General features: G+C 38.5%; 1 protein-coding gene across 5 annotated transcripts in view; it reads right to left on the reverse strand.

Annotated features, from left to right (window-relative positions):
- Window positions 1–20,898, reverse strand: part of MYRIP (myosin VIIA and Rab interacting protein) — a 210,054-nt gene that overhangs the window by 111,182 nt on the left and 77,974 nt on the right. For all 5 annotated transcript variants that reach the window (XM_032678771.1, XM_032678753.1, XM_032678725.1 and 2 more), the window contains exon 3: window positions 5,155–5,376. In XM_032678771.1, the coding sequence (XP_032534662.1) occupies window positions 5,155–5,376 (222 nt within the window). The remainder of the gene's footprint in view (window positions 1–5,154; window positions 5,377–20,898) is intronic.

Here is a 20,898-nt window from a genome sequence, read left to right on the forward strand (position 1 = left end):
AGTTTAGCAGTCCCAATATTTTTGCACACTATTTACATAATATTTATTCCTACTAGAGAAGATGTTTGATAACTTTTCCTACTATGACTTGCCAAAGGTAGGTGGAGCCTACAGACAAGTATTTATATATTAAAATTGAATATAAAGCTGTGGTATTCTACCCTCATTCATTCTATGCAAGAATCCAAGCACTCACTTTTCTGTGCAACTAAAACACATAGGCCTTAACCGTGCTGACTGCAGCAAAACTATTATAATAAGAGTACATTAATAATACTTAGCACTCTACAGCCGTAGCATTTAACTTTTCAACCACCAACTTCCAAGAGTTCAGCATCATCAAATCCATTCTGCACATGGGGAAACTTGATACATAGAAACTATCCCAAGGTCACTCGACAGCTAAAACTGGAATTCAGTACTTAAGACACTGATTAGTCCTCCAGGCACTCAGACACACATTCACTTTCAAGGCTACTTAAAGCTAGAAGAGATCGCTTAATTAGCACTCGTATTTAGCTGTTTTAATAGACCTCTCTTTCCTACTCTCCTCTTCAATTCCATTTTTAGATACTTTTCTTAAAGCTCAGTGTAGCATTGCAGTCTGCTGTACGTTATGCAAGTTCGGCTTTATTCTGTCTAGCAGAAATTAAATTCTTCACAGTGCATACTTCAAAATAATTAACACAGATCAGTATAGCAAAAAAACCAGCAGAGATCAACCTGTCAAAGCAACCAGTTGGCACATTCCTCTCTCTCCTCCTCCAGTTAGAGAACAACTGAATAAACCAAAGACTGCTCTTGGCTCTTGTACAAAATCCAAGCTCTTGCCCTTGCTCTTCGTGGGTACAGTGAGCAAAAGGATATGGAGTCTATGATCCACTGCAATGCTAAAGCATGGTAAGGAGTAAGGAGATCAAGAGACAGGATACAAAATAGAGAGACAGCGGCAGTAGAAAGAGGAGGAAGAAAATTTGAATAGAGTGGCAGGCATTTTTGGAAGGAATTGCATCAATTTCTACAAGTACATACAGCTGAGAAAAATAATTTTCACTGCAATTTACTTAAAATTAGTAAATCCCTTAAGTACAATAGGAATAGGATCATTCAGAGGACTTTTAAAAAAGCAGAACAAGATCCATATGTGTCCAATGAAGACAACATGCACAAGGCAGAACTAAGACTTTATCTTCTGTGCTATGCCACACAGTGAATGTTCCTATACAATTCTATGATCTTGGAAGAAAAAACACATTTCTTGGCATTTATGTGACAAAGTCACAGCTTCCAAGTTCTGTAGAAGTTCTCTCTAATGTCAGACAGGGACCTCAAACAGCAGAAATAGCAACTGTCACAAAACTATACACAAAGCTCCAAGCAATGGCTGAAGCAGACTACCTAAAATATATTTCAGCTTCCTTTTACCAGATGGTTTAGCCTGCTTGAAAGGAAAACAAGGTTGCTAAGCAGCATTAAATCTTCATTAGCTTTCCACAACTAAGTCCTGAAATCGACTGTTATGTTATAGACGAATGCATCAACAATCAAATACAAGGTTTAGTTATTAACTAGGAGTGTTAGTTTTTCTCAAGTACCATCACTAGGTTTTGCCAAATTTTGATGATTTGTTTTCTTTTCCGCTTTAGAGACTGTAGCAAGTTTTACACTAAAACTTGCATCAGCTAAGCAGAAGAGATGTATCCTTTGGCAGGCTAAAATCCCGTCTACCATCAACTTTATCATGTTTCCACAAATACCTGCACTGTTCTGCTGACATTAAAGCACATTACAGCATTTTACAGGGCCCTACAAATTAAACCATGTGAAGTATAAAGCTTTTATTAAGGACTGTTCCTCAGGCTGGCAAAGCTCCTTTCTATTTGAGAAGTGTTCTGCCTGCTAAATGAGCCTAGACTTTTATTTCCTGTTGCAATTTTCATTTTATCAGAAGCATTGCTCCATTTTTACATTACCATTAATCCCAATACATGCTAGTTGCAGACAAATGTACTGGACACTGCAGGTAGACTAACCTTAATAGATTTTCCTAAGTCTCACTCTAATGTGCATTAAGAAACCCTAATGCATATCAAACTAACCTAATTAATTTTCAAGTTCCAGTGAAACAATTACATTTACTACTGATGCAAATTGTTAGATTCTAGTTAGAATCCTATTTTTCAACTGGCCACCACACCAAGCTCAAAAGAAAATGTAATCAACATTAATCAATAACTCTGGATTGAAGAGTTGATGAAGGTAATTGTTATTGTCTTGATTTTTTTGTTTTAAAGCAGCAGTCAAATCGGAAGTATGAAAACAAAAGAAAAGAGCAGTTCTCTTAAACATTCAAATAAATCTGTGTTGCAAACAACAGTGTGATATTTTTGGGACCCATTTTGAGCCACTCAGAACACTACTTTGCACTAAGTCCAAGTGTAAGCAGCATGACTGTGTTTCTCATTAGTTAATGACACGAAGAAAAGGAGCAGTAACTGGGTCTCCATCTCCTAATAACTGTCACCAGCAAAAGACTATTACCAACAAAACAGCTCTTATAAAGCAGAATAATGATTTCCTGCAGTTCAGGTGATGTCCTCTTGGCCACAGCCACAGTCATGAAAAGCTGAGGTCCACAGTCAGATGTTTGTGTACCTTATTTTGGATTGGAATCTACATACTCATCCTACTGTCCCAAAGTAAAGTGTGATTGGTTTAGAAAACCTGCAAAAATGTGCATTTTAATGGCTCACACTTTGTTTGTTTGTTATTAGTACAGGTGTTAAATTGGAAAGCAGAGTATCACAAGCAGGGTGTTCTGCGATACAGCTCCTTGAAGAATGGAAAAGTGGTCTCAGACACATAGAAAGCACTCCCTATCTCTACTAAATGAGCAAAGAACCTTTCTGTCTTGCATCAAAAGCATTAATCCAGAGGGTAGAGAAACTGCCTGGAATCTTCTTAGCCAAGAAGACTTAAGAAGTACAGACCTCAGCAAGCTGCCTAAATACATTGTCTGAAGGGTGTCTAACAAGGAGACATCGTACAAAACTTTGAAATAATCAGAAATGCTCTATACACAAATCAAAAACTTGAAATTAGAAATATATAATTTTATCATAATGTACCTACAGATTAAGAAGATATGCATGAGAGAAAAAAACCCTAGAACACTAATAACAGTATCCAGAGATAAGTCTAAATCAAAATGCACTAGTGGAATGTGTGCTAAATCTGGAAAATTGAGAAACTGAAGGAAGGTTCTCCAGTTCCTCACCAGATCAATACAGACATTGCTGTAAAGACATTTTTGAGCCTGAGATTCTACACCAAGACAAATTTCTAACATTTAAAAGATGCATTGTGAAGGAGATATGCTTTAAAGGAGTTCAAACGCCTAAATTTTCCTTGGCTCATTATTGAATTTTCTGCTTTTGGAAGAAGTGGATACTAACTTTTTGGCCAATTTTCTACAGATGTTCTATTTTTCAAATGCTGACCTGAATATTTGCTCTCTGCTAAATGTTCTAGTCCAATAAACCAGAACATAAAATGATTGGCAGCAGTGTTAGTTAATATAATCACTGAAATTTATTCACTGAAAAGTAACTTCAAGCTGTGTCTCAGGTCTCATAAATAAAGAAAATATTTATAACTTATTTACAGGAGGGTAACCAACTTTAAGGGTCAGAAATAGCATTTTTGTCATACAGCTACAAATTTTTCTTCTGAAACTAAATTCTTTTGAGATTTTTTTTTTGTGGAGTCAGCAAAAGCTATTTTAAGTGCAGTTCATCAGCATCCACAAACCTGGCTGCCTGTGCTGTTGCCTATATGGGTGAACTCAGGATAAATGGAAGACAGACGTGTAATATGAAATGGTTGCATGACTAAAGTAGAAACAAGCACTGGCTCCACATCTCTCTGAGTTGCTGGAAAAGATATTCTTATCATTCACCTGCCTCCTCACTGGGGGAAAAGGAGTGTCTGTAGGTTTTCCAGAATAAAAGTCAGAGGAGAATCAGGTGCCCTGCAGAATACAACCACCTTTGCCGTCAAACACTTCAGCATTTGGAAACATGGTATCATCTATCTGGGATCCCTATGATTTTAAGGCCCTGTGTCAAAGGGCACCCACTTCTTTCACAGATATTATAAGAAAGCTTAAATTTCAAGTGGATATTTATGGGAAACATGAGGGAGCACTGAATCTTTGTTGAGCACAGGAATATCATATAGCATTGCAAAGGGACTTTGCTCTTGTCCTCATCCTGTGTTCTCCACTAAAGGGAAAGATGAAGAATAAACAGCCATCTTCATCACGTTTGCTCAGTTGCTTTAGTTACCAATGTTCAAAATTAAACCATAAGGAATTGAGTCACTTCATTCACCCTTCTTGTCTGAGTTAAAAGGCCTTGGTCAGTGCTACATCGTCACAGATAGGGCTGCTCTTGGAACTTGGCCTGCAGTGCAGACAAGGACTATCACAGTCGTCATCCAAGGAACGGCCTCTTTGCTGCTGTAAAACATTTGCTTGAATTTGCTTTGTTTTTCTGATGCTATCTTTAAATGTGGTGGCTCTGTTACCTTCAGAAGGGTGAGAGAGCGAATCCCTGATACTCTCTGTAAATAGAAGCCTGGCAGCATATTCTTAACAGATGTTGCACTGTTATTTTCTCTGGGTACTTGCCAAAGTAAGCTCAAAGCATACCCACCAATAAGCTGGCATTTAGAAAAGCACTCCAAAACAGCCACAGCTGTATGATCTATTCACCAATATTCTTCTTTCCATTCCCCACCCATCAAAGGGATTTGCTGCAAAATGATTAATTGCTTTACCACCATCTGTGCTCAGGTTCCATTAGTAACCCAGGTGTTTCAGGAGAGCCTGGTCCTGCACAAGCTATGTCCAATTACTGCTTGCTGATACATCAGTCCAGCTAAGCAAGCCTGGAAAATGCAACACGTGACCAAACACTCTCAGAACAAATTAACCTCTACAAAAACCAGGCATGTCACACCTCAGGAACAAATCAACTCCTACATAAACAGGTACTTCATGTCCTATCCCACCAGAGTTAACTACTGACAAATAAAAGGAAAAGATCTGGTCAGGCCACAGTTGCTTTGCACAGGTTGCTGAACAGTCTTTACCTTGCTTGCTGACAGACGCTGCAAATCCAAGCCTTCTCCTTCTTCTGGTAAGTACTGCAGTTCTTGCAGATGTTGTACTTGCAGTCTTGGCACTGTCGCTTGCTGTTGATAAGAAATGTGAAAGGGGAACAGCAGCGAATACAGCAGTGCTCGTTGAACTTCTGCTGCTTGGAAAGGATGCTGCACTTGTTACCCTCTTCATCCAACTTCTGCTTCATCTCACTGGAATAAAAAGCAAAAGAACAAAAATGTAAACAAGATTTCAATGGCAAATCTTTCTCCTCTTTCCACAAATTCATGTTATAATCTTCAAATAACTTTTGCAGATGTGAAATAAATGTCAGAAACGCATATTCTAGATTTAGAATGGGGAAGCAAAAACTCCTGCGTTCCCTGGAGTCACCCATGTGCAACCCATTTAAACTCTCCGAGTCGTAAACCAGGGCAAAATTTACTCTGCTCCAGAGAGACAACCCTCAGGAGAGCCAGGCTGCTATGACAGGTATTCCATTTCTGCCAAGCCATAGTGTCATTTAATAACACACCATTTCAGAGAGATTTGGGTGCTTTTCTAGTTAGGACCAATACTAAGACAACTACCGACTGTGAAAGTGTTTGCAGACAGTCTGTATAAAGTTTCCTGTATTCCAGCAGAAAGGCTCACTTATTAAAAAAACTAAACTAAAATAAATTGTGTATGCATGGTATTAAGTACTTTGCTATCTTCCATTTTACAGTGCTTTTGATATTTACAAATGAGGCAATATATTCTGTGATAACAGTAATAAAAAAGCATGCAGAAGGAAGAGTTGTGTAAGCAGACAAGCCTCCAAATTCATCACACATTTTCTGGCATATACTCTAAGATAAGAAGGATATACTCTAAGAGAAGGATATACTCTAAGAGAAGAAAAAATCAGAATTAGTGAAAAACATGTAAAATAAAAGGTTATAAAACAGCATGCTTACATTCATTCTTGCAGTTTCTCAGAATTAGTGGTGACTATCTTACTATTTTCAATTGCTAATAAAAACCACTTTTAAGACTAGAGTAACACAGAGGTCTAAACAAAATTTAAAGGTACCACAAAACACAGACTAAGTTGCAGGAAGACACAGTCATGACATGCTGACTTACACTTAAATTAATGCTTAAGCGTCTTGCTACAGGAAAAAAAAGAATACACTTATTGCATACTTATTCAGGAACTCAACCAAGATAATCTATAGACATCATTATGAGCTAAGCCTGGAATATTAAAAAGGATCACATTAATGGGCTATACATCTTATTTGCCACTTCTGCCCCAGATTCATAATTCAAAATAAAAACAGCTTATTTTATAAAATTCTGACAGATAAATTCTAAATGTCAAGTCTAAAAAACAATTAGTGGTCTAAAGCATACAATATTTGATCTTGCACATGCATCATATTTAAGCATAATCCTGATATATGCCTCTTATAAATTTAAAACTTGAAAACAATGTATGTATCTATTGCTTGTTCCCTGTATAAGGGTTTGACTGTTTTAGACTAGCTGCTCAAATCCAGATAAATACTCTTTGGACTTTCAAGTCAATAATCTTTCTTTGTGATTTTGTTGTCCAGATGGCAAAACACACTCCACATTTTTACAGAATGTAAAAAATGAAAAAAGTAAGAGATTATCATGTGAGGAAATACCTAAAATATGCAAGTCAAACTGGCTTCCTCGTGTAAACAGATAGAACTATGCCACAGATTAAATGGGATGGTTAGACTAGTTTGTCTTATCTCCGTTGCTCCCTCCTACCATGGTACTACATGGACAATCTCTCTTGGGAAGCAGTAGGGGAAGTGAACTGTTCCCCACGTCGCCCCTTCATCCACAGCACGCATGCTAATCTGCAGCAATGGAGTGAGACAGAGCAATGTTCCTGCACAGAGGGTCAGGTGGGAACCCTAGGTCCCAGAAGAGAAGCTGATGAAGGTGAGGGCTGTATGATTCACAGAAAAATTCTGGCATGGAAAAGCATCGGCAGCCCAAAGTGCTGCAAAATTTGCCTCAGGATGGAGACCCCAGGCAGCAGGCTGGCCTCCCCATAAAATGAGAACAGCTAAGGAGTTGAGGTCAGGAGGAGTGGTGAAAAAAAGAGGTTTTTGTTCTTATGGAGTTCTATTATCTGCCAGAGTTAGTAACATTGATACTTGGTAGTATCAGCTCCCATACTAAACACTGTCATGCTCAATGTCATTTGAACCTAATTAGGGCTCTAATGCGTGATTTCAAGATAAACCACAGAAGCAAAGCCACCAATTAAAGGTGCTCCAATAAAGCTCACACAATATAAAACCAGGAATTTCATTCAGGACAGAGCTAATAAAGCCTGATACCTAGAAAAAGCCGAGCACACACATCAGAACAGCATTAATTACATCTCTCTCCTCCATCAGGCTGCCAACATTCATTACAGTGGTAGAACCTCAATATCATTAAGGCATCTGTCTCAATGTTAAATAGGACTAAAATTGGGCAACGAATTAAAAAAGTAAATAGGATAGGTTTGGACAGGCTGGCGGATAAAGAGCATGACAGAAAAAGCCTTACTTCCACAGGAAACCAGGCAGAACAGAAATGCACATCTCTCTGATAGCTGTAACAAATTAAGGCTCTCATGCACTGCCTGCCAAAGACTATTCTAGTTCCTATAAGGAGTCAAATGGCAAAGGGGACCATCAACTGGACTTGTCACTTCAAGCCAAAACGCTACAGTCCACACTCTTTCCTTGGAAGCAAAACATGGGTTTCATATGAAAGCAAAGTGCTGCACAACTGTGGTAGTCAACTCAACCTGCCTGGCTTGAGGAAAATTAGTCAAAATGAAAAATAAGCTCTGGTTTACTCCCAGCAATATGTGAAAACCTGACTCGTACATGACTCCAGCTGGATGATTACTGTGAGTGGGATAATTAATGCAGGCTTTAATCTCAATACACTGAGAAAGTTGCACTGAAATTCAGGAGTTACAAATTGAAGCTCAAGGCATCCTGAGTTTGAAAGTCTCAGACTTTGCTTTCAGAACGTTCAAATGGCTTGGCACAAGAAGATTGTAAGAATGGTCTAAGGAAAGCAGTGAGCAGTCAATCTCTCACACAATGAAACTCACTTCCAAAAAGACGACAGCCACCTGTGCAGAAGCTATTTCTACAAAGCAGGTCAAACCACCCAGTCGTTGCAAACATTCCCCCTACCTTCCCATGCAACACCTTTTCCCTCAACAAAACACAGATGAGGGGGATGGGACAGAGAAAAAAAGGAGAAGTGGACACTCATGTGTGCATACTTCCCCAATGAGGGAACGTAATATATTTATAGATATAGATATAGATATAGATATATTATGTGTGCAAATAAAACAAGCAACAAAAAAGACTGCACAAAAAATGTCTCTTTTGGGGAAAGCGCAGAAGAGTGGGAACCACAAATGACAGAATTTATTCACATCACAAGTGATAACTGATGGTGCTCAGCTATTATGGTTATGTGTAACATAGTAATAAGCATCTGTGGAGAACTCCTGCTGTTTGAATGAATCTCAGATTGAATTTCATTTTCAGCCTTGAGTGGTTGCATTTCACTGATTGCTTACAAATACTAAAGAAGCAAAAAGTACATAACAGATACCCAATACGTCTGTCACTAAAACTAAAATTCTGTCAAAAATTGTTTTATTGAACTATAAGTTCAATACATATGCAGATGCATATTTAGGTTTTTCCAGAGGCTTTTATCAATTAATTTACATCGTCTGCATAAAAAATATGCAATTAATTTCAGTAAATGTTTGGGGTGATAAACTCCTGGCATGCAATTCCCACACAGTCAGGTTAGGAATACTTTCCAGCATACTGTTTTGGATAAAGGTTTTGCTATTATATTCTGAGGGTGAATAGTTGTCTTTCCCTCATCACCCACTATGTTTTTGTGACTTTTTAAAACATAAATTAAATAGCTTTCATTGGCATGGTTTATTTCTTCTTAGTGTCTTCGAGGATTTTAACTGAATTTGTGGGAAGAATGAGATTCTGCTTTGCTGATTTGCAAGTTGTATGGTAGGTTAGGTATCATGTTATGCTGAAGGTGGGTATGCCACAGCAGATTGCAAGGGAGGACATTGCTGAAATGTGGCTGGTGAGTTGTGCAGACATGCAACATGCCTCATCGCATGACTACCCTTCAGCAGCTGAGCAACAGCCTGCCTGAAATACCTTGTTTGATAAGTCATCCTTGGATCCTAGGAATGGCATCCCCTTTTGTTTCTACAAATAACACTACTTCAGACTTGTAAAAGTAGGATGAAACTTGGTAAACTGAAGCTACAGGATTGCCTTCCTTACTCTTCACTGCCACTGATTTACAGAGTGATTTGTCCAAAGTCACAAGCTTTTTACATGCTTCATTTTAACTGCTGTACAATAGCAATAACAGTAAAAGTCCCAATGGAAATAATAAACTTTTTTTGTCTACATATATAGATAAATATATCATAGAATCATTTATGTTGGTAAGGACCCTTAAGATCATCAAGTCCAAATGTTAACCCAGCACTGCCAAGTCAATCACAAAACCATGTCCCTAATTTGACAGATCTACATGTCTTTTAAATACCTCCAGGAATGGTGACTCAACCACTTCCCTGGGCAGCCTCTTTCCATGCTCAATAAACATTTAGGTGAAGAATTTTTTCCTAGTATCCAATCTAAACCTTCCTTGGCACAACTTGAGGCCATTTCCTCTTGTCTTATCCCATGTTATTTGGGAGGAGAAACTGACCCCCACCTCACTACAAACCTTCTTTCAGTTAGTTGTAGAACACCTTTACAGCATCTTTCATTTAGTGACCATTTGAGTCTCCTTCCTTGGAAGTATTTTAAAGCTGTCTCTGGTTACAATCCTGAGTACCATGATCTCTAGGAGACCCTGTTTGAGCAGGGAATGTCGGACTAGATGACCTCCAGCAGTCCCTTCCAACCTTACCCATTCTGTGATTCTGTCATACAGTCCTCTCCTCTGCTCTACTATAGTAAACAACATATTTACAACTAATGCTCAGAGCAAATGATCCTCAAACTTTTCTTATCACAAGACCTGATTGCCTTATCTAAATAAAATTCTATTTCAAGTCACTTTTACAGTATACAGCAAATTGAGTTCCTACTTACAACCAAGTAGGATAAGATGTATTCCGTGCATTATTGTAATACTGAATGTTCATTCTTTGGACTTAATACTACTTACTACTATTCTGGTGGGATTAAACAGGACTGAGGCATTTTTTCCTGTGCTATTGCAACGGCCTCAGCTTCAAAAACAGGCTGGCAGGTTTAAACATAATTCTTTAGTGTTTGCCTGAACAACGCCTTTTCCTCTAATAAATTTCTTTAAAACAATTGGTATTTTGCATGTCCTGAATACAGAAACGTTTTTTGTTGTTTGTTTTGAACCAGCAGTGTGACAATGATCGTTTTTTCACTGAGCTACAGTTGGATATTCACAAAGCTCTCTGACTGTAATTATTCTATATTTTAGTAAATGAAACAAATCCTAGATGACCCTGTATGCTTCCCACCAAGGACATTACTGTGATTACATACTCAAGGGCTGGGGCAGGTGGAGCTATAACCTCAAACTGCAAAGTCAACAATAATATACATGTTGACTACTTGCCATAATAAGATGATACTGTGAAGTTTAAAAAAAAAAGCTTGAAAGAAGCCTATGATGAGTTTGAGAAACAATTTAAAAAAGCCTTTGCTGCATATATAAGGCTAGGATGATCAAACTCCAAGCCTCTCCACTGGTTGCAGCAATGAAAGGGAGTCCAAAAAACAGCAGGCCATGGTCAGGTATGTGACAACATAATGCTAGGAAAACCCACCTGTTTTTCATATAACAAGGAGAACAGTTCCTGGTGAAAACCTGATAATTAGCTTGAGCTCCAAGACAGTCTGCATATGCAAGTCTGACTGACAGGCTGCCTGAAACCCAGCTCTCTGTTCTTCTTTAAGGGTTTCTCTGAGCCCAATTATTGGGCTGCAGCTAGCTTACTCTTATCTCCATTTCAGACTGGCACCTGGCAGTGTAAAGGTAAAGTCCAGCTGGACTGCTTCCCATTTGCTCTGCTACTTTCTTGGGTGATGGACAAATACAATTTTTCCTACTATTTAATCACCTTTTATTTTCCCCAGTAGAGTAGAGGTTAAATCTATTCTAGTTGCCTGCACAGGATAAGAGGAAAATGGAGGGACAATGTTCGTAGGAGTTACAAAAGAATCCTATTTCCTTCACATCACTCCCTCCTGCTGAACAGAGGAGCAGTGCTTTGACCACAGGTTATCAAGGACAGGTAGAAACTTTCTCCTTCCGTACTACAGATGAGGGCTTCTGTTTCCTGTCCTCTTAATTCAAATTACAACTGTTTCATAGGATAAGCTACTTTTTATCCATTTGGCACTGAAGCCTTTTTTCCTTCAAAGAAAAATGAGCAGGCAGCATACACTGAAAAGTGCTTTTCTTAGGGGAGCAGTGTTCAGCTCAGCTGTGTAACTGGTTGTCTCTCTTCTCTGTATTTGTTTGCAGTATCTTACCTCCCAAACTAGAAGATCACCAATTTGTCTCAAAACTGGTTTTAATCTTAGTTTGACAACTGTTAAGAGCCTTAAAACATTGTTTCCATCCACAGAAGAGAATGCCTTCAGTCACTCTTCTATCCAGGCATCCTTAATACTCACCTATACATAACAAGCTATTGAGGCATTTTGCTTAGCACAAAAATCTGCATTTCTGCATATTCTGGAGAGCAGGTGAACAAGTTCTGATGTGCTTGTTCCCAGCCTTTCAGAGAAACCATTTTTTCCAGCTGCATCTCATGTTTTTCCACTCCCACAGGGAATCCAGACTTGGTCTGTTGTGCTGGGAGTTTCCTTGGGTTACAGAGATCAGCTAAAAATATAAGTTCCACCAATACTCTCTAAACTACAATATTGGAGGAAAAAGGGCTTTCCATATTCAGAGGCTAACATGCATACAGTATTCCCATCTCTGCTCTCCTTAGACCTGCCAGATGTGTACCAGATGCTGGAGTTGTGGTATAGGTCCTTTAATTCATGGACAACATGATGTCACTCCTTGTCTACTAGTACAATGAGGAGTTGTCACAGGCTGACTGTGACTGAAATTTCTCTCCCATTCACAATTTTTCAACTTGATGTTCAAGATTCCAGATTGTGATTGCAAGAAGTGGTTCACACCTCTGCCCTTGCTTCCTTTTTCCTTCTCCCAACCTCACAGACCCCAGAAGCAGACCAACCAGGTTAGTAAAATGCTGCTAAATTTAGGGAAAAAACTGTAAGGTTTACAAGCCCGACTCCTGGGCAGGGATCAGAGAGAACTAGCCAAAACTGCCAAGGACAGCTCCTCAGCATTTTATCCCTTCCATGTTCTTTGTATCTCTCAACGTGTGGCATGATGCAAAGAGTGGTGAAGCTATGTGCTGACAGGGTCATACATCTTTCCTGCCTGTGGTGTACAGCAAGAACCAAATTCTCCCAGGCGTATGCCTCCATCATTATTTACTCTCTTAGGGTTCAGTGCTATTTTTTTTCTGCCGCCTCTTCTTCTCAAGTAGTTTATTCTTCTCTATCAGAATGGGCAACTAAACACAACTCCCAGAGAGGGCTACACCATCACCTCACCCCCCTTTTGTTTCTCTTACACCTTTGCTAAATTGTCCCTGGTGAAACTCTACTTGCTCTCTTTGAAGAAGTAGAGCACAGGATAGTACTACGTCCCTTTACAGCAGAAGCCAAGTTAATTCATTATCTTAAAATCAGAGCCTTTTTTTCTATGCTCTTATCAACCCTGCCATGATTGTGCCTCATGCTATATTTAACACTTAGTACATGAAGAAGCATTCTACACATTGCTGGTACTATCAAAAAGCCATGCTAGCACACCTACAAACACACCACTTGCATTTGGGGAGCCTTCGTAGAACATACATCACTTTAATCTGTTCAGAGAGGTATCAGTCCAGCAGCAGTAGCAGACCTTAAGAGAGAATTGGACAGCAGGGAGTGTAACATAAATGGGAGCAGGAGGGAAGGTAACATCAAAAACATTCTAAAGCAAAAGAGCAAAACACGAAGTCTTTGGGGGGAGACGGGGATTTGAGCACTTAGAAACTCATAAATAGTTATGAGTAGGTCACTTGTACAAAAATCAGGAAAATTAATATTTCACTGATTCTTTTACCTAAATCTTACTAACATCTCTTGAGTTTTTTTTCTCTTCAGCTTTTCATTTCTGTAATATTAAGTTTCTATAACATTAATGGGTATTCCTATAAAATCTCACTTTTTGATTTCCTTCTCTTTTCAAAAGTAGGAGCAAACATGCTCCTACTTGTATGCAGCACATGATAGTGCTGCATACATGCCATGCTACGATCTGGTCTTATGAAATTCTTTACAATTGTTGTCCAAGTTTTGTCTTTTTGTTGCTTAACTCAAAAGCCTACAATGATATCCCATCGCCCTTAAAAATCAATGCTATAGATTCAGCAACTACTGTGCATTCGAACCAAACACTGTGTCCCACAGCATTGCACCATGCAGTTACTAATGGTATGAAACCTGTCAAAGAAAAAGTAACAGAGGCAGACATATTTAAGATGAGCTGACTAGCATGAAACTTCAGTGCCATCAGAGGTCTCATAGGATAGAAAAGTATTTAGGAACTTAAAATAACTTACTTTTATGTTTATCTCAGGTTAAATGAGGTGCAAGAATAAAACCCTATTTCAGTATTTTTCAAACTAGCCTTTGCAGCAAAAACGTGCAGACTAAGTGGACTCCATACCACCCTACTGAAAATACCCATCTGCCGCAACTGATGTTCCTCAAAGCTGAATGAATTAACTCTAAAAGATAGATGTATGCCCTAACTTTAAAAAATACAGCTATCCTTCTACAACCAGAGACACCATCATTAAAAAAAAGTTAATTCATAAAAACATATTGCAGATTCTGTGGACAATCTCTTTCTAAAACTAAAAGAAATCCATCACAGTGGAAATGTTCTGGTGGTTTTACTTTTGGTTTGGGATTCTTTGGTTTGTGTTTTTGTTGGTTTTGTTTGTTTGGTTTTGTTTGTTTGTTTGAAGATTTGCAAAACACTTCTTATCATGGGAAAATAATTGCACTGAAACCTTCATATTTCTTATTAAATACCATAAAATAAATTTTGTGAAGACTAACCTGTGGAAGGTTTGTGGTAATCACAGCTGAACCAATTAAACCGCTCATAGAACCAGAAAAACAACAACATACTCAACACTTAGCTTAGTCAAAAAAATGCATATCAAGCACTGCATTTGCTAGAGAGAGAATGGATCCAGTCAGCACCAAGATATGCTGTGGTTTGCTTGCCCCAGAACAGTACCTTGTTTGTTCTATCAGGTTCTACCCTAATCTGTTAACAATTTCATGGTCAGGTAAAGCCATTTCACAAAATGAGTGACTCCTGCTGTATTACTCTACAGACACCATGCTAGTGGTTATTAAAGGATGTTTCCTTTTCTATTGCTGGTACAAGCACTATTAGTTGGTTTCTGTCATCAGCTGGAACTGACTGACATGTCAGAGTGCAGATAAAATGAAATAAATAATATACTGGTATTATTTGAAATTCCTCCTCATTTTCTAAACCCATAAATTGTCAAGGGACATTGTATTTAACCCCATTTTCTTTTGTCATGTTGGATATCACAGGAGCACAGACTGTGCACCACATTTAACTGAAAGGCTTTGAAATCTTCTGCGGGTAAGTGGAGCAGCGAGCGTGAGGCAGGTTTAGCATTATAGAGCAGATACTCTGGAGAGCTCTGGGGATATTGGAAATCTCCACATGAAAGCTAAAATGATCTTTTCCAAGACACAGTGCCGAGAGTACGAACTCCTTTGCCCTCCCATTCTAATACTGTCACATGGGACACATGAAAATAAATCTGGGTTTTAACATACTTTTTCCCCCTCACTCTTTCCTCACGTGTGCTCTCCTATCTCAGTTAAAGATTGGTCAGCAGTGAGGTACAGTGTTCTGAGGTGAAATAATTCATCAGTGTTGGGGTCAAGCACTTCTGCTGCAGTTGCAGAACCTTCTGGGTAAATCCTGGGTTTGACTGAGAATGGCCAAAAGGTGTTTATCCTTGCTGGACATCAACCACAAGCTAAAAAATTTCCCCCCTTTTTCTCTATTTCATTCATACTGAACCACTGACCACTATTATCTGAGTGATTTTTCAAATAATTTCACCTGCATATGCCACAGCCCCACAATGTGACTATAGAATGGTAAGCTTCAATTATCATTTACAATAGCATATTGTGACACCTTCCTTTTAGATTACAAACATGTATACTTTATGTGATACTACCCTATTAAACTGCCTAACAGCCTAGCAAAACATCATTTGTTTTACCACCTTTCTTATATACCTTCTCTGCTTTTTTCCTTCCCACATTTGGTAGGGATTTATAGTAACATAAACATTTGCTACATTCCCCTCTATCTCATTTCCTCTCAATAAATGTCGTTTTGCTCTCCCCAAAGTGTATTTCTCACTGTCTGCCTGGTATTTTTTTTGAACTAGTATATCAGTGTTTCTTGTCTCTTTTAGCTAATTATAGTAGAATTTTATTTTATCCTTCAATGTCCTTTCCAAGTAATTTCCAGAAACAGCAAGAAGTTTATAAAATCGCACTGCATCAACAGCATTGATAACTACTTACCACAAACAGCTTATTTGACCAACAAAATCCTCAGCCTAAAAGCTTTCTATTCCCTGGCATTTACTGTTATCCTACATATGAAGCAACCAAAGTGCAGTTCTAAAAGTCTCTTTAATGCATTATTTTTGTAGCAGTCATTCTCTATTTACCATTTTGCAGCTTATAATAGTGTATTTCATCACATATTTAATCCTATCTTTTTTCTCCTTGTAGCAAGTGGAAAAAATAGTTTAACAGAACTAATTCTCAGGTGCATCTAATTTTAAAGGGATAAAACCTTAATTCCTAGTCATATATTTACCAGCTTCCTCTGATTATTTCATTGTAAAGGAAAGGAAAGTATTCATCAAATGCTGGTACACTTGCACAATTGACCTGCATTCCCCCCTGCCATTTGTCACACTTTGTTCCCCTCCATTTGTGCCTCTCACTGAAGAATTTCACCTTTCTCCTACCAGGTCCTGACTTTCAGTACAGAGCCATACCTAGAGAATGATAAATACAGATAAGCATTCTTTAGAATAGAGTATTGTTCAATTCAAAGAGACCAAAAATATTTAGTGAAAACATGGTTTTTTTTAAAATGTATATACTCTTCCATCATGCTTAGATGCAATACATTCTTTGCATCACTTGTCGCATCTGTGAGTCTATCCTTTGGAATCCAATCTTTTGCCCATATCAGCTTGACAAATTTCATTTAATAATAGAAACACTCCTACTACCTTGAACAGTTCTCTCAGTGCTCCTTTCGCAGTGCCATCTGGCTTGACCTTGTGAAACACAATTCATAGCCTGGCTAGCGTACAGCAGGAGAGTAACTGAGACATCGACTCTGAAAATCTCTGAAGTATTCACTGTGAGTCATTCTTCCCTCTTCCTGGCTGAACTTCCAGCAACACAGACCTACAAAGATTTGCTCTAGAATCAGTGTTGTTACTTGGCCCTTTCCAGCAGAACACACAGCACAATAAACAAGCGCAGGCAGCAGAGCAAACAGCAGAGCTCACTAAGAAAGTGGGTCTCACAGCCTGACAAGTCAGAGCATCAGACTGAGTTTGTGTTGTTCAAAATAGCAGCACAAAGACGTTCATCCTGGTGTGTAGGTAGACAAGATGAGTAATGCTACATACTCAAGGGCTTTCTGCCCCATGAAGTTGGCTTTAAAATTTGCCCATCCTGACCACTGCCTTCCCAGAGAGTGGCTACCACTCCAGAACCCAGGCAGGATGGACACACTGGGAAAGTCATATCCTCCACAAGCATGGGGAACACAACATAGACAAATCTGTGTGGGTGTCCTCCCACATCAATGTCCAGTGAGTATTTTGCCACTTCCTGTAACAACCATGAGAACCCTAATGTGCCACAAGGAGAAAGCAGAAGGCATCACAAATGGGCCATCCCTGGGATTGTTTCAGGTGAAATCCCCCCTATGAAATCCTAGGAGCACACAAGAGGTTCCCATTAACTTGGTCTCCGTGTGAATTCCTTGCAACTGTAGCACTTAACTCTGTATTTTCAAGAAGTCCATACATGCATAGCTCCCAAAGTCCACTTCCCTAGTCCAACAACTCTTCATGCTGCCCATGCTTCTAACATATAGTAAATACTGTTCTTAGATATTCCACACAGACTCCGCAATTCAAGTAGCTTAAAGATTGCAAGGCAAGGCCTGTGATTCCAAACAGTCAACATGTGTTAAAAAAATAAAACTTTTAGTAAATTTAAGCCCATAAACAATAGTAAGTATATAGAAGTATAGTTACCTCTATGCTCTCTTAAGTATAGAGATTGTTTGCAATATCCATGTAGGTTTTGTTTGTTTGTTTTAAAGCCAAAGACTTTTAAGCTTAAAATTACCACTTACCTGTATTGTACACAAGAAAGTATTTTGGCAGACAAAAGAATCTATTTTTACAGAATGCATTTTATATTTAACATGATGTGTTACCTGGATGTGTTTCATATCAACAATATTAATACTTTCTGAAAGCAGTATCATATCCCCCAGAGAAATGTCTGCAAAGGGGCAGGAAATATCAACAGCACCTCCACCTCCCCACCCAAATACACATATCTAGAGTAGTCCTTTAAAAAATATTGGCATAGGCTATTCCTATGGTAACACCTATATTTAACAAAGACAAAATCTTCTTTTATAATACTTCGAATATCTCACAGTTAATGTTCTTAACTTAATATAGAAACTTTTTATTATGAGAATGTTTCTGCAAATTTAGTAACATACTGATATTTTAACATATAAAAGAATGTACAGTAATGGATTGAAAGCCAAGCAACCACACACACAAAAAAAGGACAAGCTAATAATTCAGAATTTATTTAGAAGATAATCATCTTTATTTTGTAGTTGTGACTACAAATGCAGCTATTTAGCTTTATTCTGCATATGTGTGTAAGCATGCATACAGAGATAGATAAACTGCATTGTTCAATATTCCTTGCAAGCAAATACTGGGAACCTCACCCACCTAATAGTCCCCATACCCCATCCCCATGGAAACATAGTACTAAAGACTGTCCTTGACAAGGCAATTCAGCTATAGAAGAGGAAACACAGTCAAGTTACCAGACAAAGGGGATAGTATGGAACTAGTAACTAAAGTCCCATTGTGCAGATGCTCTTACAGCTCGATGAATCCTAGTAACTCTTTCTCAGCCTTGACAGGACACAGAAGGCTACAGACAGTATGATTCCCTGCACCAAATATTCCCACATTGCACACAGTTTGAACCTGTCTGAATGCATGATTTACTGGTTCAGAAACACTGACTCAGTTACTTCCAAAAAGAATCTACCTTGTGCACACCAAAACTAGCCTGTGACGTAAACCATGGTGTGATAAGTGAGGAGGAGTAGGCTTGCTCCATAACAGCTCTAAACTGAAATGCTATCATAACTGCAGTCATAGACAACTAGAAGTGGCTTTCTCAACACAGGTTGAGCAGGTCATTTTTCATTAACAGGACAATAATAAACTTATCTACTGATGGTTTGGAAAACCATTTCAATACCTGCAATGTACCTAGACATCACTTACATGTGGCAAAGTTTTATACATTTCTACATCTATCTTACTGACAGTTAACAGAGATGCATGATGCTGATTTCTAAAAATATGTAAGAAGAAGAAGAAGTTTCTGATTAGGAATTCTTTTTCTTTTAAAATAATTCAGTGGGGCACAAGACTTACTCATGGGCTTTTGAAAACTTCCCTTGAAGTAACATTAGAAGTTCAATGTATCATACACCCATTTCATTTCAAGACATATTCTGGATTGGTATACTTCACTGCATTGGTTCATGTTGGTGTCACTCCACAAATCGCATCAATGCTGTAGAAAATGGGTACAGAGTAACCTAGGCATTCTCTCAGGAAAACACATATACCTTTCCTCAGACTTTTCTGCTCCCTTGCAAATGTCTGTGCTTCCAGCAAATCTTCCTTCCCTCAGCATGCTTTCAAATGAAACCAAAGCTCTACCAAGCTGCTTTCCTCATAGATAAATGTAGCTTGGATTTACCTTCCGGACTCAGCAGCCGGACTGACAGTCTGTGGGCAGAGAACTGTCAGCAGACAGTCCTTCCCTAAAGCCCTCATCTGCACTGATGCAGCATCACCTGAATTACAGATCAAATCTGCTTCTGATGTGTGACTGTCAGTGATTTAAAGTTAAATACATCAAAAGGACAATTATTGGTTTAAGAGTAATAATTTGTTCTTAAAACCAAACATTTATTCTTAAGGAAAAGAAAGAGTGACTAGGAAACACAAATCTTTCAAAATAACCAGAATATAAAAGCATTGTCATGTCATAAATTCAGGACTTCAAAACTTGCATGATTAAGGGGTCACAAGGGAATATCTCTGTAACTGAAATATGGGTTGATTTATAACAAAAAAAGGTTCTTCACCCAGAGGGTGGTTGGGTACTGGAACAGGCACCTCAGGAAAGTGCTCACTGCACCAACCCCGACAGTTTAAGAAGCATTTGGACAATGCTATCAGGCACATGGTGTGGCTCTTGGGGATGGTCCTGTGCAGGGCCAAGGGTTGGACTCAACCCTTGTGGGTCCCTTCCAACTCAGCATATTCTGTGATTCTGTAAATGTAATTAAACTGAAAGTGGAGGAAGATCTGCCAGTGGGAACCATAACAACATAAGGATTAAAAATTCTAGTGCTGACAAAATAAATATTTCTTTTTAATAAATTTATTGTTCAGTTTACTTTTATACATTTAGTTGCAAGTATATGAAAAGACTAAGAAGTGACCATTTGATGCTCAGAGGGTAAGAGAAATGCAAGTAGAGATCTCCTTCACAACAGTTCTAAAATGCATATTTAATCAAGATTTTACTGCTTAGAAAAGGCAAAACTATGTTTTCCATAAATATCCCCTAACCGTGGAGGTGCTCTCTGTTTGAAATGTGCCTCATCTGTCTCAGCAGTGTGATTTGGGTGCAGGAGGGTCAAGCTTAGCAAAGCACATTCTGCTGCACCATCTTGTGTCAAATAAAGAGAAAGAAAGCAAGCCTCTTTTATTAAAAAGTGATGTCTATGGTAGGTAGTGCTATGTAAAAGAGTGTGTCCAATACAGAGTCATTCTGTGATGCAGATGTCACAAATAAACAAGCGAGAAGTTTGCTGGAGTACAGGTACTTCAGTTTCAATATGGATGCATACAAGGATGCTGTCTTGATGCTCCCTTCTTCCCACTCCTTTCTCTTCCACAGAAAGCAAAACAATAATATTTTTTTTTCACTTCTATAGCATACCACACTTTTGACACCCTTTACACTTTTATGTATTTTCTGTCTAAAGCATAAACATCCTGGAAAAGGTGCAAGCCAAATTCAGAAAATATGACATAGAGGGTCAAAGGC

This window comes from Chiroxiphia lanceolata, chromosome 1 (assembly GCF_009829145.1).
Source record: "Chiroxiphia lanceolata isolate bChiLan1 chromosome 1, bChiLan1.pri, whole genome shotgun sequence".
Taxonomy (NCBI): domain Eukaryota; kingdom Metazoa; phylum Chordata; class Aves; order Passeriformes; family Pipridae; genus Chiroxiphia; species Chiroxiphia lanceolata.